This window comes from Capra hircus, chromosome 5, assembly GCF_001704415.2.
Source record: "Capra hircus breed San Clemente chromosome 5, ASM170441v1, whole genome shotgun sequence".
Taxonomy (NCBI): domain Eukaryota; kingdom Metazoa; phylum Chordata; class Mammalia; order Artiodactyla; family Bovidae; genus Capra; species Capra hircus.
The window spans coordinates 5,700,157-5,717,279 of NC_030812.1; the positions used below are offsets into that span (position 1 = coordinate 5,700,157).

The 17,123-nt window shown below is 37.8% G+C and overlaps 1 protein-coding gene across 4 annotated transcripts in view; it reads right to left on the reverse strand.

Annotated features, from left to right (window-relative positions):
- OSBPL8 (oxysterol binding protein like 8) overlaps positions 1-17,123 on the reverse strand; it is a 166,558-nt gene that overhangs the window by 75,180 nt on the left and 74,255 nt on the right. Inside the window, exons 2-3 of one of the 4 annotated variants that reach the window (XM_018047582.1) lie at positions 16,442-16,480; positions 795-932 (exon numbers count right to left, since the gene is read on the reverse strand). In XM_018047582.1, the coding sequence (XP_017903071.1) occupies positions 795-885 (91 nt within the window). In that variant the 5' untranslated portion in view covers positions 886-932; positions 16,442-16,480. Of the gene's footprint in view, positions 1-794; positions 933-8,856; positions 8,894-16,441; positions 16,481-17,123 lie in introns of all 4 variants that reach the window. The other 3 variants (XM_018047580.1, XM_018047583.1, XM_018047581.1) reach the window with 3 other exon arrangements.

Here is a 17,123-nt window from a genome sequence, read left to right on the forward strand (position 1 = left end):
CAGAAGATGATGTAAATCACCTAAGACTGTGTATACAGCTGGCATGCAGAGGGAAAGCCTGGTCTCGATAAGGGTCAGAGCTGCTGACCCTGCATGACTTTGTATTATCCATTGATCTCTATGTACAATTTAGAGTATAAAAGCTTCCCTGGAAAATAAAGAGATGGACCAGTTTCTCAGAAATCTGGCTCCCCCCGTGTCTTCTTTTCTTATTCTCCTTTTCAGGCTGAATTCCCATCTGGAGCATAGAGGCTCGCCATGTCTACTCATTTGCCTGGGCTTCTAAGACCCATGCGAGAGGGAGCCCAAGGTGGGGCACCCTCCGCTATTCAAGCGGGCGCCTGCGGCCTGCGTAGATGGTGTAAGGCCCTTGTCTCGGGGCTTTATTGGCTTTCTATGTAAACCAAGAAATACAGCCTCTTTTTCTTCCCTATTTTCTCTCCTCTCTCTCACTACAGTATTCTTCCCTAATCTTTCTTTATATCTCTAATCAAATAATTCTTTCCTAATTGCCGACTCCGTTCCTGCTTCAAACTACCCTGGATCCACCAGGGCTGGACCCTGGCAGAGAATTAAAAAGTACTCCAAAGGAAAATGCGCTCATTTCAAGTGTATTATGGGTGACCAAAACAAAACAAACATAAACCTCTATAAAACCAAATAGTTAAAAAGAAAAGTCATGATACACCAGCAAAGGAGAGACCTCCCTAAAAAAAAAAAAACAAAAAACAATCCATACACACACAGCCCACCATCAGTAACAACAAAGAAACCTTAAAAGAACAACTCCGTACCTGGGGTATGAGGACTTGCTGGACTAAAAGATGGTTGATACAAATCTTTGGTTGGTGTTGGAAAAGCCTCTTTCCCTTGGCGCTGACTCATCTTTCCTGGTGTCAGGTGTTGAGTGTCCTCACTGTTTGCTACCACAGCTCAAGGAAAGAAGGGGGAAAAAAAAATCAGTACTTAAGTCATAGATTTACATAACAGCAGAGTTAATAACACGGACTAGAACTGTGAGTGACACGGCCTCAATGGTTATACTCATTTTACCAGCTCAATACTCTGATAATACTTTAATAAATTAAATTACTTCAATAGATAATTAATAAATGTTTTATTTTTAGTTTGCCATCAATTCAAGAGGAATTTATAGTCATGCATCAAATTACACAAATTTCAGACCTCATAAAAATGAAAATACATATTCTGATAATGAAAGATACTCCAAGGTTTACTATCAACCTTTCATTGTGTTACTGACTCTATATATTTGCCAACAGAGCAATAAGCAAAAGACAGTGCAGAAGACATCCAAGTGATCAATAAACATATGAAAAGACAGTCGATCTCACTGGTAAAGAGGAAACATTCCGTTTTACAGCAGCATAAAATGGATTGGTGGCGGTGGGTTAGGCACGAAGTTGTGTCCGGCTCTCTGTGACTAGCCTGGACTGCGTGGACTCTGGCCAGCCAGGCTCCTCCGTCCACGGGATTTCCCAGGCAGGAATCCTGGAGTGGGTGCCATTCCCTACACCAGGGGATCTCCTGACCCAGGGACTGAACCCAGGTCTCCTGCACTGCAGGTGAACTCTTCACCAACTGAGCCACAAAATAGTATTCATATGCGCAAGAATTTCTACTCTAACTTCTGACTTTCATGGAAAGTAGGTGTGATTCTTATTTTAAAGTTGGGGAAACTTGGAGGTTCAGAGATTGCCTTGCTTAAAACTAATACCAGGAATATTCTAACAAAGGACAAAGTCTGGTTTCTTAAGAGCTTGCTGCCCCAACAAAAAATCTAGATAGCGTTTAAGGCTTCTATTCACCTGTCTGACTAAGCTACTGATAGAGCAAAGAGATGCCCAGTTCCAAAGAGGACAGAAAAGAAAAAAATACTGATTGAAAGAGCAGGAGAAATGGTGAGCGAGTCCACAGCGCCCCAGGATTTCCATTCTTCAATTTTTAGGTAACTGCGCTTTCAGTCTACAGAAACCTTAGCTTTATCTTGAGAGAGAATGTTTCCGTCTTCAATCTAGATGTAATTTCAAACTTAACCAGAACTTAGACTGACATTTTTAATTACCATATCTTTCAAGGAAAATTGCTTCTTTGACATTTTAAACACAAATTATCTTTAACAAAATCTTTAATGTATTTTTGATGGTGCTAAAGTTTTCAAAATTATATTTTAGCTCCTTAAATTTTAAAGTAAAAATTCAAAAATACTCTCACTTATCATCCAAGTAAAGTTACAAAGAATTTATTTTCCCATCAAATCAATAAAAAAAGCATCCTACACTGATGACTACTAAATTTCTATCTCCTCCTAACTCAAAAACTCACACATTAGTTGCCTGCCTGTACTACTTAATAGACATCTCAAATTTATCCAGAACAGTCTTTATTTTGTTTATTCTCCAGATTTGCCTGTCTCCCATCTGTTAATGGAATCACTATTTTGCTCTTCCACTTTCTCAGGCTAAAAACTTTAGATGTATTCTTTGATTTTTCTCTTTCTCTCACATTTCATACTCAATCAATCTGTGATATCTTTATCTTCAAAATTTATCTGGGATCCTCCTACTTCTCTGCACTTCTACAACTACTACCTTGTTCCAAGACACCATTATCTTTCCACTGATCACAGCAGCATATTTCTACCTAGTTCCCAGACCTGTACCATCTTGCTCCTTGCTTGTGTAGAGTTCATTGTCTGTACAGAAGGCTCAGCAATCCTTGACACCATGAATGCAAAAAAGTAAAACTTGAAAACTTTTAAGAGAATATAAATTTGGGGTAGGCAATGATTCCCTTAAAAAGACACACGAAACACTCACCAATAAAGAAAGCGTGGGGTGGGGGTGGGGATTAAGAATTAACCTAATCAAAAGATAAAAAGAATTTGGGGGAGGGGAAACCAAGAGATTTGTACTGAAGGACCTAAGCTACTCCATTTTGTTAAAGAAGACTCCATTTTGTAAAAATTCCCAAAAAAGAGCTTTTTGGAAATCCCTTAACCTCACCCCACCACCCTGGGACCAATCAGAACCCGTGGCAAGCCCGGGAAATGGGAACCAACCAGAACCTGTGGCAAGCCTGGGAAATGGAAACCAATCAGAACCCGTGGCAAGCCCGGGAAATGGGAACCAATCAGAACCCATGGCCAGCCCGGGAAATGAAAACCAATCAGAACCCAACACCTAACCCTTCCACAGAAACTACCGTTTTTCAAATTTTTCGCAATACCCTATATTAGCAATGAAACCCAGAGCTCGGGGCTCCTCCCTATAGTCGCTGCATCGGTATCGGTGGGAGCCCCAGCTCGAGCTTGGTAATAAAAACTCTCTTGCTTTTGCATCGGATATTGGCTCCCTGGTGGTCACTGCGAGATTTCGAGACTTGGGCATAACAGTAACACATATAATTAATGAAGAATTGGAATCCAAAATATGTAAAAAAAAAAAAATTCCTGTAAATCAATTAGAAAAAGATCAAAAAGGCAAAAGAAACAGGGGGACAGGAATGCATCAAAAAGAATGCCTAAGAATAAACTTAACCAAGGAGGAGAAAGACCTGTGCACTGAAAACTGTAAGACCCCGAGGAGAGACACCGCAGAAGACAGACACAAATGGACAGGCGCACTATATGATGGGCCGGAGGAGCAACGTTGAAATGTCTACGCTGCCCAAAGCAACCTACAGACAATGCAATCCCTCTCAAGATTCCAATGGCCATTTTTTTTTTTTACAAAAACAGAAAAAACAATTCTAACATTTTCACGGAATCACAAAAGACCCCAAATAGCAAAAGCAATCTTGAAGAACAAAACTAGAGTCATCATACTTCCTGATCTCAACTTACATTACAAAGCTATGGTAATCAGAACTCTGTGGCACTTGCATAAAAAGGCACATAGATCAATGGCACAGAACTGAGAGCCCAGAAAGAAACCTACATGTATATGGCCAATTAATTTACGACAAAGGAGCCAAAAACATACAACAGGGAAAAGGCCAGTCTCTTTCACAAATACTGTTGGGAATCCTGGACAGCCACACACAGGAGAAACAAACTGGACCTCTGTCTTACTGTTACAAAAAAAATTAGCTCAAAATGGCTTAAAGCCTCAAATGTAAGACCTGAAAATATAAAATTCCTAGAAGAAAACTAGAAGTGCACTCCTTGGCATCAGTCTTGGCAATGATTCTTTCACATTTGACACCAAAAGACAATAAAGGCAAAAATAAAGAACTAAAACTCCACCAGGCTAAAACATTTCTGCACAGCAAAGGAAACCATCAATACAATGAATGGCATAAAGTGCTTGCAAAGAGTGTATCTGATAAGGGGTTAGTATCCAAAACACCAGCTGAGCTGGTGGCTCAGCTGGTAACTGAAGCATAGCTGATTCATAATGTTTCAGGTGTACAGCAAAGTGACTCAGTTATCTATCTCTATTCTTTTTCAGATTCTTCTCCATTATAGGTTATTACGAGAGTACGTTTTAAAAGCTGTCATTATAAGAAAAAAAAACTCTGTAACAATCTATGGTGATGGATGCTACGTAAATTTACTGTGATTATCACTTCATAGTATATACAAGTATGGAATCATTATGTCACACACTGGAAACTAATACAATGTTGTATGTCAATTAAACATCAATTAATGTTTTTAATTGAAGAAAAATGGTAGGAAAACATGACCAATTAGCTCATGGAAGAAGAAATGCAAATGGCCCATAAATGTACAAAAAAGAGTTTGATCCTCCTTAGTAATAAGGGAAAAAACCAAATCAAGATCACAATGAAACAAATATTTTACACTCAGTAAAAACTAAGTCTGATACTACCCAATGATGGTAAGGATACGGTCAGCGAGCCAACATAAGCGCTGCTGATAGAGTAGGAACTGATACAAGCACTTTGGAAAACCACTTAGGTCTTATAACATTGAATTTTAGCATATTCTATGGGTCCAAAAATTCCACTCTTAGCTTTGTACCTGGAAATACTCTTATATGTGTATACCAAAAGACAAGAATAAAAACGTTCATAGCAACACTGTTCATAATAGCAAAAATCAAAATAAATATTCAAAAACTGAAAACAATATGGATTCATATATTGTGGTATACGAATATAATGGAATAGAGCAAAAATCAAAATAAATATTCAAAAACTGAAAACAATATGGACTCATATGTCGCGGTATACGAATATAGTGGAATAGTATGTAGCAGTAAAAGCAGATGGTCTTTATCTACACGCAGTAACATGGCTCAAACTTAGAGACACAACATTAACTACAAAAAACAAGTCCTAGAAGACGACATACAGCAGGACATCATTCTTGTAAAATTAAAAACCTAGTAAAATTTAGTGATACATATGTGACCTAAAAATAACCAAAAAAATATATCTTTGAAAAAGCAATGAATAAACAACACCAACAAAAACAAGTTAGTCACCAGCCCTGGGAGGACAGGCACAGCCGCGAGAAGCAGCACAGACACGAGACTCCTGAGAGACCCAAGTTCTTAGTTAGCGGCGGGTTCAGTATGTGCTCACTGTAAGAGCGTACTTCATAATTTCCACATGCTTCATATAACCTTTTGGAGTATTAGTACATTTAAGGCTACTTCAAATACATTATCGGAGAAGGTGATGGCACCCCACTCCAGTACTCTTGCCTGGAAAATCCCATGGATGGAGGAGCCTGGTGGGCTGCAGTCCATGAGGTCGCTAAGAGTCAGAGCAACTGAGCGACTTCACTTTCACTTTTCCCTTTCACGCATTGGAGAAGGAAATGGCAACCCACTCCAGTGTTCTTGCCTGGAGAATCCCAGGGACGGGGGAGTCTGGTGGGCATCCGGCTATGGGGTCGCACAGTCGGACACGACTGAAGCGACTTAGCAGCAGCAGCAGCTAAATACATTATAAAGGGACTTCCCTGGTGGCCCAGGGGCTAAGACTCCACACTTCCAAAGCAGGGGGCCCAGATTCAATCCTTGGTCAGAAAACTAGATCCCACATGCAAGCAACTAAGAGCTTGCATGCCTCAGCTAAGACTCAGTGCAGATAAACAGATAAATATATACAAAATACATTATTAGAACAGCTAACAGAATTAAAAGCATGCTTTAGTATTCCATCAGAAAGACACACGTATGTAAGTCTTAAACAACTTGACTATATAAAAAATGAAATACAAGTGCAAATTTAGTTCTATGCACCTCTTGCTAACCCTTACTGACTGAGGTATTACTGTTTATAATTTTGATAACACTCAAGTGAGAGGAGTTGTAGAAATAGCAACACATGGAGTGTATTTCCTTACAAAACCCAGAAGCCTATTTTTCTATTTGTTTTTTCTTACATCATCCACAAACATTAACCATACAGAAAATGTGCATAATATAAAAATCATTTTAATGCCCTGAATTATTTGCATACTAGTAGAATATTTGCTTATAAACTCAGGAAAGGCAGTGACTTTTTTTTTCATTTGTATTCTTTGGCATAAAACTGACAATAAATACTTGCTAAATGCCTGGATCAATAGTTGACCAATGAATCTCTACAGGATTCCAAAACAGTCTCTGGTGATGTAACCACCAGCCTCCCTGTCTAAAGACAGCATTACAGTGCCTTCTTCTGGTTCCGCTTCATAAAGAAAGTAAAGCAAACCAAAGCAAGCAAAGCAAAGCAGCTACTTCGCTGAATGTCATATTAAGATAGAAATTAATCACACTGGAATCATTCATAGTAATATAATTAACAAACCAGCTGCAACTTTTAAGGAGGATATGATTCTGTAACTACCATTCTTTACTTTCCGAATTTAACTCATCAATACAAAGTCAGGAGAATTTTACAAGCTTCAAAGTCTGGTTCTTGACCTTAATCTAAGTAAAAACTACTAAAAAGAAGTTAAGTCTTTTAAAGTCATAAATAATCCCTTAAAAGAAATCCTAAATATCCCCTTACAGAGCAGATGATATACCTTTTCTCAAATACATTAGTAATTTAAATATGTTGCTATGTATCTTTATAGGTTTTCCACTGAATAGCATAGATCCTAATGAAGTACTAAATAGAATTACATTTCACTCAAAATGATACATGGTCTATAGTAAATAACACAGCCGCAGTCTTCTAACAGTTGGCAGAGTACAATACAAACTCTAATATACAAATTACAATATAAATTCACCTCTAATATATGTTACATATTTTAATTCATATGTGCTTAAAATATATAACTATAATAAACGTCTTCTATTTCAAGTAGAAAGTAAAGACCCCCATTTATAAAACCCAGGTCCTAAGAAGAACCACTTCAACTGATATTAAAAATGCAATTCTATTTCTAAAGTTCAGCAGTGACAATAAGTTCATGTGAGTCAACACCTAAATACATGAGGTAATTAAAGTAACTGAAAAATACATTAAAAATATCTACCAGGTATCATAAGTAAGGCTGAACAAGAAAACAAAAACATTTTGGGATGCGTATACTTTTTCTACTTCAAAAAATTTTTTTAAATTTTTTGTTATGTATTGGGGGATAGCCGATTAACGTTGTGGTAGTTTTAGGTGAACAGCGAAGGGGCTACTTTAAAATTTTACTACTCTAATAATACCATGAACTACTCAATACTATGAATTGTTACAATTAGAATAAAAATGGAATTTTAGCATATTACTTTAAATTACCTCTCTCTTCAGAAAACAAAAATTATAGACGTACTATGTCCATTATCAGAGACAAACAGTAACTGATCTAGACTGAAGCACTTTGCCATTATCTCGCTAGGTCCCCTTCTTTAACCAGTGAGGAAAACGAGCCCCAAAGCAGTCAACTGACTTGCAACAGTCACACAGTTATTTAGGAATAAATACAAAAACTTCCTGAATCAATATAACTTCCACATGGGTTTTGAATAAAGTTAAAACCTTTTGATGTATAATGCAGCAATATTTTAATTATTTGGTTCAACTTAATTCAGTGAAATGATAGCTTTATTCTGATTTTTGAAAATCAGAAGATGACTACTAAACTAGTAACCAATTCTGTCTCCTTGGGGATACTTAAGATCTTAGCTTCAGACTCTTCATCTACAAAAATTAACGCTTTATTTAAATGATCTCTGAAGTTTCATTCACATCAGTACGTTTACTATGTCACAAAGCTTTGAAATTATGTATTCACAGGTCTAACTCTCCTACTAGCATATAATGATCCTTAAAGCCAAGGCACATGTTTTATTCACCGTGTATTCCTCAAAGCTAGCACCATATCTAGTCAAAAACAGGTTTTTTTAAAACATAAGTTTAAAGGATGTGGCTTCTAAATCCCTAGATAAAACAGGCTTCACTTATGAAGTTACCAAAGTAAAAATAATTTTTTTCATAACCAGATTATCTATTATATAAAAGTTCTGACAAAAATAAGACCGTATTTCTCACTTCATATGGCAGTGAATTTATTATACCTTGTCCAGCCTCAAAGCAGTCTGATCTGTGCTTTATGATGATTGTAGAAAGGATACTGTAAAAAAGCCTTAATTCATGATTTAGGAATTATGCATTTATAAACGGTGAATTAGATAACTAAGTAAATAATCCATCTTTAGATCATTAAGATGTAAGTACACAGGCACTATTAATCTCAGATGGACACTGACAACAGATGGGTACTGAATGATCATTTATAGTTTTTATATTTCAATGCCTGGAAACAAAGTAGAAGACTTAATAATCAAAACAGAAATACCATATACCTTTTATAAGTACACATCAAAATATTACCATGTCTGCAAACATGCCATTCAAACTGTAACTACTTACTTGATGGCCCAAGGACATCTTTGCTATCACCAAGAAGCTTTTAATGCAGGATAATTGAGCAGCAAACAAATAGAATCCAAACCAGGAAGAAGCAAAGTGTATCAGGATTGAAGCAGCAGTGAAACAAAAGGACAAGGAAAATAGCATTAGTTTATAAGTAGAAAGCACATGCTAATAATCATAATTTGCAAGGAATTTTCTTTTCCACACATAAAAAGACCTTGTCTTAGGCATTATCCAATGTTTGTTCTAATTTTGGAAAATGAAGGTGGAAAGAGAAAAATGAAATCACTCAAGTACTTTGTTTTGAAAATTACTCAAGTGAAAAATTACTTCCAATTACGATTCAAGGTATGGGTTAGGAGTGATTAAAAAATTATTTAGAAATGCAAAGGATAGCCAAAAGTTATTCATCCTTTAAATTCAAGTGGTATAAAAATATATAACACTCATGCACTATTAAATATTAGTTCTGCATGCCATGAAAACGCTTAACACTATGTAGAAATTCAGTCTGTTTCTTCTACAAAAAGAAAGAAGGAGTTTACTGAGCACTTAAGTCAAGCACTGTGCAAAGAGCTTTCATAGAGACATCAACAAAGCGGCAAAAACCAAAGAGAACAATAAAATTAAGTTAGACAAAACTTTCCTAGGACCCACTAGTATCAAGCATAGCATCTAGAGCTACTAGTCTCCAGGAAGATAGAAGATCAAATTCTTGAACGATTAACTTGCAATCAATCAAAAGAAACACGAAAAAGACTGCTGACTATCTATCTAGTAACTAAATAAACAATATGACATTAAACATCACCTACAGACAAGTGTTTTGGTCTCCCCTGGCAGGAAAGAGCCCTTAGTTCTCTTCCCTTCATTTCAAATACCAAGCATGGATCTGTATCAGAACTAAAGCAACAACAAAACCAGATAATTCCCACTGATGACGTTATTGTTTGGTCTTATTTAAAGGAAATGGGGAGTCTTACTTAACTGGTTTTGCATTCACCCTCCAAAAAAGCTGCCGTTGTTTGCTTGGAGTTTGTGTTGTCTCCCAGAGGGAAAATAAGCTTGGCCCTGTTACTTTCCTAAGTGAAGGTTATTTCACAATGCATAAAATTATGTTCTAATTCCTCTAAAGGCATGTGCTTTATTTATTTTTCGGTAGCTGCCCATTTAAGCTCATTCTTCTATAAACGCATTTCAGTTTCACTGATAAAACTTAAAAAAAAAATACAGTTTTAGGGACAATGAAGTAATTGTGCTCAAATCCTTATTACTGAAATGGCCATGTTAGTATAGCTAGCAAGCATGTGGAAAGAGATTAAAACGTTTGTGGCAGGCAACTTCTAAAATGACCACAGTGATCCCCACTTTTTGGTGTATAATTCCTTCTCTTTGAGCATATACTGGATGTGCTGAGTTGCTTCTAATAATAAGAATACGGCAGAAGTGAAAATGTCATTTCCAAAATTAGACTGTTAACAAGACTATGACTTCCGTTTTGTTTGGGGTCTCTTTCCCTACTCTCGCTCTGCCCCCAGACAGATCATCTTGGGGAAAACCAGCCACTGAGTCATGAGGCGATCGTGCAGAAAAGCCCAAAAAGGAAAGGAATTGAGGTCCTGACCAGCCTTCAGTGAGCCTGGAGGTGGCTCTTCCATCTCCCCTGACACCCTCAGCAGTAGCTCCTTCCCCAGTCCCTCGACCATACAAAAGGCTGTGAACTAGAGACAGCCAGATGCTCTCAGATTCCTTACTCACAGAAACTGTAAGGTATTAAATGCTTGTTTTCTACCACTTTACTTGGAAATGATTTGTTATATATCAATAAATAACTAAGACAATACTGGAAAATTGAAGGAGGTTAGGAAACTGACAGAGACAACTATGGCATACTTTACAAATGCTTCATAGGCATCTTTGGGAAAATCTTCCTGTATTGATACAAATAAGTATCAGCTTCCCTAGACTGACCAGTAACTTCCTAAAGGAAAGCAACGGTTCTAACCATATATATGTAGCCAAGAGTATTTAATTTCACAGGGCCAGTCACATTTGACGTTCTCAAGCTGGTCTTCTATTTAGGATAAAGGTTAAGTTCAATTTCATTGTACAGCTGCATATAATTCTTAAATTATGTTGATTAAAAGCACTATGTCATGTGCACAGCTATACGCCTTGCATGTTTACTAGCAGGAAAAAACCCTTAGCATATAAGCAACTTCTAAACAACTTATTTCAAACTATGTTTTCTGCAGTATTTGCTCAGGCATATCTGTGTCATATAAACCTGGTTCTACTGGATTAACCCAGTATTTTTTTCCAGACTGAGGCACTGGAGAATAAGCAAAGTAAACACTATCCACTCTTATCATCGATCTATCATCTATCCATGGACCCACCCATCCAAATAGCCATTCAGTGCCTACTATACAGACAGGCGTCACTTTAGGCGCCGAGGAACAGAGCAGTGGACAGCACAATTCTGCCCTTGTGGCAGCTACATCTAGTGGGAAAGATAAACAGAAGCATGATAACCAAGTAACATTTTGTTGTATATTATACAGCATAAACACTAAGGAAAAATAAGCAGAAAATGAAGACATATAAAATGTTAGGGAAGATGGAGCTGAAGTTTTAGATAGGGTGGCCTAAGGAAGCGTCACTACAAAGTTGACTGAATAAAATGAGGGAACTTCCCATCAGGACATAAAGGGGGAGAGTATTCCAGGGAGCAGGAAGATCGAGATTAGAGTAGAGGACTTGGATGGGAGCAAGTCTGGAGAACAGAGAGAAGGCCAGAGGACTGGGGTACAATTCAAGTTGGACAGCGGTGGATGAAGTCAATGAGGTGAACAGCTGCAGGACTCTATGGGACCTGGCCAAGACTTCTGTTTTATTCTGGCTGAGTTGGGAAGCCACTGGATGGTCCTGAGAAAAGGAGTAACATATATGGGAACGTTATAATAGGACTACTCCAGCAGCTGTATTGAAAATAGATCAGAGGGATGAGGGTATTATCAGTTCAGAAGTTACAGCAATATTATAGAGGAGACATGATGGAAACTTGGACCAAGATGGGAGCAGTAAGAGGGGCAACAAGTGGCTAAATTCTAAATATATTTTGAAGGTGAGGTCAACAGAATTTCCAAATAGGCCAAGTATGAGGTAAAAGAAAAAAGGAATCAAAATGAAGTCAAGTGTTGGACTTTGAGCACCTGGAAGGATGGAACTGCCGTCATCTGAGATGGAAAAGACAGTAAGACAAGCTCATTTACAGGGAGAAATGTAACTACAATCATCCCTTGGTATCCAGAGAGAACTGGTTCTAAGACATCCCCCACCCCCACCCCAGAGCAATACCAAAATCTGCGGATGCTCAAGTCCCTTATTTAAAATGGTGCAATATTTGCACATAACCCATGTACATCCTCCTATACACTTTATATCACCTCTAGATTACTTATAATATCCAATGTAAAGTTAATACTAAGTAAATAGTAGTAAATACAATGAAAACACTACAAATCCCATGGATGGAGGAGCCTGCTGGGCTGCAGGCCATGGGGTCACTAGGAGTCGGCCAGGACTGAGCAACTTCACTTTCCCTTTTCACTTTCATGCATTGGAGAAGGAAGTGGCAACCCACTCCAGTGTTCTTGCCTGGAGAATCCCAGGGATGGGGGAGCCTGGTGGGCTGCCATCTCTGGGGTCACACAGAGTCAGACACGACTGAAGCGACTTAGCAGCAGCAGCAGCAGCATGCGGCAACTTCAAGTTTTACTTTTTGGGACTTTATGGAATTTTTTTCCCCAAATATTTTCCATCTGCAGATGGCTGGATCCATGGATGCAGAACTCTCAGTTTTATATGGAGGGCCAACTGCCTCTCAGTTTGGAACAGGTTAAGTTTAAAATGTCTGTCAGACATCCAAGTCAAAATATCAAGTAGGCAGCTGGACATGCAGACCTGCATGAACATGTACACGTACAGCGAATGGTTTAGGCTGGTAAGGAGATAGTATAAATCATCGTACGTGTGAGAGTTAGCGTATACGATCTGAATGGCTTCATCACAGGAGATGAAAAAATGCTCCAGAAGCAGGCACAGAAAACATATAATGGAACAACAACAGGACCAAGAGTTACTCTGAAACATTACAAACAGAAGCAGAAGACACAAGGAAAATAAGGTCACTTCAGAAACCTTTCCCAGAAGGATGTGATGTAGATAAAAAGGCACTAAACTGAGACGCAAGCAAAATCATCTCTCAGAATTATTTGCAAGTGACGCTAACTGGGAAACGAGATATTACTAAAGATTACATATTAATTTAACCAAGTAACTGACATAACTGAAGACTTCTGCACACCACTGACCTACACACTACACTTCTTATTCTTACTGCTTTTAGGACTTGGGCTTAATTTGTGCAGTTCCATGTTGTGTAACACACAAATAAAGACAATATGGAAATACTGATGTTGAAATGCTCTGTACAAGTACCTTTTACAGATGGCTAACAAACACATGAAAAGATGCTCAGCATCACTCATTATCAGAGAAATGCAAATCAAAACCACAATGAAGTACCATTTCACGCCAGTCAGAATGGCTGCTATCCAAAAGTCAACAAGCAATAAATGCTGGAGAGGGTGCGGAGAAAAGGGAACCCTCTTACACTGCTGGTGGGAATGCAAACTAGTAGAAACTAGTAGAGCCACTATGGAGAACAGTGTGGAGATTCCTTAAAAAACTGGATATAGAACTGCCTTATGACCCAGCAATCCCACTGCTGGGCATACACACCAAGGAAACCAGAACTGAAAGAGACACATGTACCCCAATGTTCATCGCAGCACTGTTTATAATAGCCAGGGAAGCAACCTAGATGTCCATCAGCAGATGAACGGATAAGAAAGCTGTGGTACATATACACAATGGAGTATTACTCAGCCATTAAAAAGAATACATTTGAATCAGTTCCAATGAGGTGGGTGAAACTGGAGCCTATTATACAGAGTGAAGTAAGCCAGAAAGAAAAACACCAATATAGTATACTAACGCATATATATGGAATTTAGAAAGGTGGTAACGATGACCCTATATGCAAGACAGCAAAAGAGACACAGATGTATAGAACAGTCTTTTGGACTCTGTGGGAGAGGGAGAGGGTGGGATGATTTGGGAGAATGGTATTGAAACATGTATAATATCATATATGAAACAAATCGCCAGTCCAGGTTCAATGCATGATACAGGATGCTTGGGGCTGGTGCACTGGGATGACCCAGAGGGATGGTACGGGGAGGGAGGTGGGAGAGGGGTTCAGGATGGGGAACACATGTACACCCGTGGAGGATTCATGTTGATGTATGGCAAAACCAATACAGTATCATAATGTAATTAGCTTCCAATTAAAATAAACAAACTTATATTAAAAAAAAATTAAAAGCTAGCCACTCTTCTTGGCTTTTGTTAAGAGAACCAAAATACTACTAAAATTTCAAAACATCCAGGAACAACTTCTCAGCTTCTTCAGAAAAAGACCACTAAGGTGTGATAGAACAAGGTCCTCTGGGCAACTCAGCATGTTTACCATCACCCTCTGAGCAATGTGCACACAGTTGTCATCTCGACTTTTTTATCATTTAAATAAATTCTCTACTTCGGCAGAAAGCATGAGCTGACAAATGATAAAAGAGTAAAATGCCTGGAATTTCTTAACTTAGAATTCATTAGTATATTGTATGCATAGTAAATGCTAACAGTACTTTAAAGAATGAAATATACCCATTATCTAAACCTTTACTGATTTTAGGTTAAAAATTTCAGGAAAAGAGCATAATGCAAAGAATGCGATTTTCTTTTGATGTATTTCTAAGTATTTGCCACGTCATCCATAATTTAGCATAAAGCCTGTGATCTTTAAGAAACATAAAGGGAGAAGCAGAAATTCATAATCACGCCCTCCATTCTGAGAGACCCCTCGGTCCTAACAACCTGGACAGAGGGGCCTGGCAGGCAGCAGTGCGCGGGCGGCAACAGCATCAAGCGTGGCTGAGCGACGAATCAACAGACAGCAAAACATCTGTCGAGCTCAAGAGAAAGTCCAAATGGCTTATCCACCACCGATATGAGCAGAGTTCAAAGCAGACTCGCAAGCAGATGGCACCTCTTTCCCCAGTCCTGCTGATCAAGTTGTACTCAGAAGCGATCCTGCTTCAGTGGGCTCCCAGAAGCCACGATTCTAAACAAGGGTTATATAAAGCATCTTGAGACTGCTCTCCTTAGCGTTATCTTCGGCTTCCTTAGAGTAAGCCACTTTAGTGAGGAGTATACTATGCAGCTGAAATCTTTTTGTCCTATAAACAGGACTCATTACACTTAAATAAATTTTTTCATATTCCTACAATCATTGGCAAAACATACATGTCCACATTTTATTCCTGAGTTTCACAGGAGAAATTCTAAGGGAATTTTTTTCTGTGACTAGAGTTTATCACTGTTAAAGAATATGATCCAATCTGGCAGGCAGTTGCATTTTTGATACAGCAATTTCACTACTAGGAATGTATACTAAGATGATCATTCAAAATGTTTAAAAACATGTGTTCAAAGATATTTATCACATCATTTATAGTAAATGATATACTTAAACATGGAATTAAATAACTAATAATATATTCATATAATAAAATACTATATAGTCATTATAGTTTGGTTTTATTTTTTCAGGGACTGAAAAAAATCCATTACATATTGGCTTTTAAAAGTAGGTTATATGAATCACTTTGTTGTACAGCAGAAATTAACACAACACTGTAAATCAACTATACTTTGGTTAAAATAAATTTTTCTTAAAGTACTGATACAGAAATTTGTATGCTATGACCCCACTTTTATAAAATTTCATGTGTAAGATATACACGTGAATACACTTAAGTGAAAGTCGCTCAGCTGTGTCTGACTTTTGCAACCCCATGGACAATACAGTCCATGGAATTCTCCACGCCAGGATACTGGAGGAGGTATCCTTCCCTTCTCCAGGGGATCCTCCTAATCCAGGAATCAAACCTAGGTCTCCCGACTGCAGCCAGATTCTTTACCAGCTGAGTCACAAGCGAAGCCCAAGAATACTGGAGTGTGCAGCCTATCCTTTCTCCAGTGGATCTTACCAACGCAGGGATCCCACCAGGGTCTCCTGCATTGCAGGTGGATTATCTATCAACTGAGCTATTGGAGAAGCCCTGAGAGCTGAGCACTTAAGAAAGAGGCCACCAAAATAATAACAGTGGTTATCTCTAGAAAATAAATTTTATTTACTATATTTTTCATTATTGTTTAATTATGCCACATTGTTATATATTATTTTTATAATAAAAAAGATTAAATGTATTAACATATTGGCCAAATGAAAATGCAATTTTTAAAGTAAGCTTTTCAATTTACATTAGCTACTTTTTGTACTAACAGAATCATCTAAGATTAAACATAGTAGAAAATGTATTTTAAGAATTAACTTGAAACCCTAAAGAAATACAAAAATGTTAACATTTTGAACATGGCACCATGTATTACTCACTGTCTCTTGAACTTCAGCAACTTCTGAACATGGCAAGATCTAAAAAGAAGACAAATTTTCTCAGGAGTGATTTAACTTTGTATACCTGAATCTGAATCTGGAGAGCACTCACAGTTTATAGAAGGAATTAAGTGCTTCATTAATCATTTAAAAAGTGACAAAAAAAAAAAAGATCAATAGTATGTTTACACTGAAACTAAACCTTTCTAAAATTTTTCCAAGACTTCAGGAAATTACAGTCAATCTACCAACCTGTCAAGTCTTCTCCGGCATGTTTTGGGACTTTTTCCCAATTCTTAAACTCCTTGCATATACTTAATTATATCAGCCTTTCCACCACACAAGCCCTCTCTTCCTTTAGTTTCTAAAACACTCCACTGTTCTGGCTTCCTTTCTCCTAATTTCCCACCTCCATTCTGTCCTTCCACTCAATAAAACGCGTGAGCTTCACCGATCTCAGTCCTCAGCTATCTGTTCTCTGTTCTTTTCTTCCTATCTGCTCTCTTACTGCAGGTTCCAATCATACTCAAGGCTCATTTGCTATCTTTACTCAGACAACTTCCAAGTTTTTTCTTCAGACCTAGCCTATTCCAAAAACTTTATCCTAAAACATTGCTACCTGTATGTTCAGACATTATTGCAAATTAACTTCTGGTTCTAAAACTCTGTTAACAAACTTTAG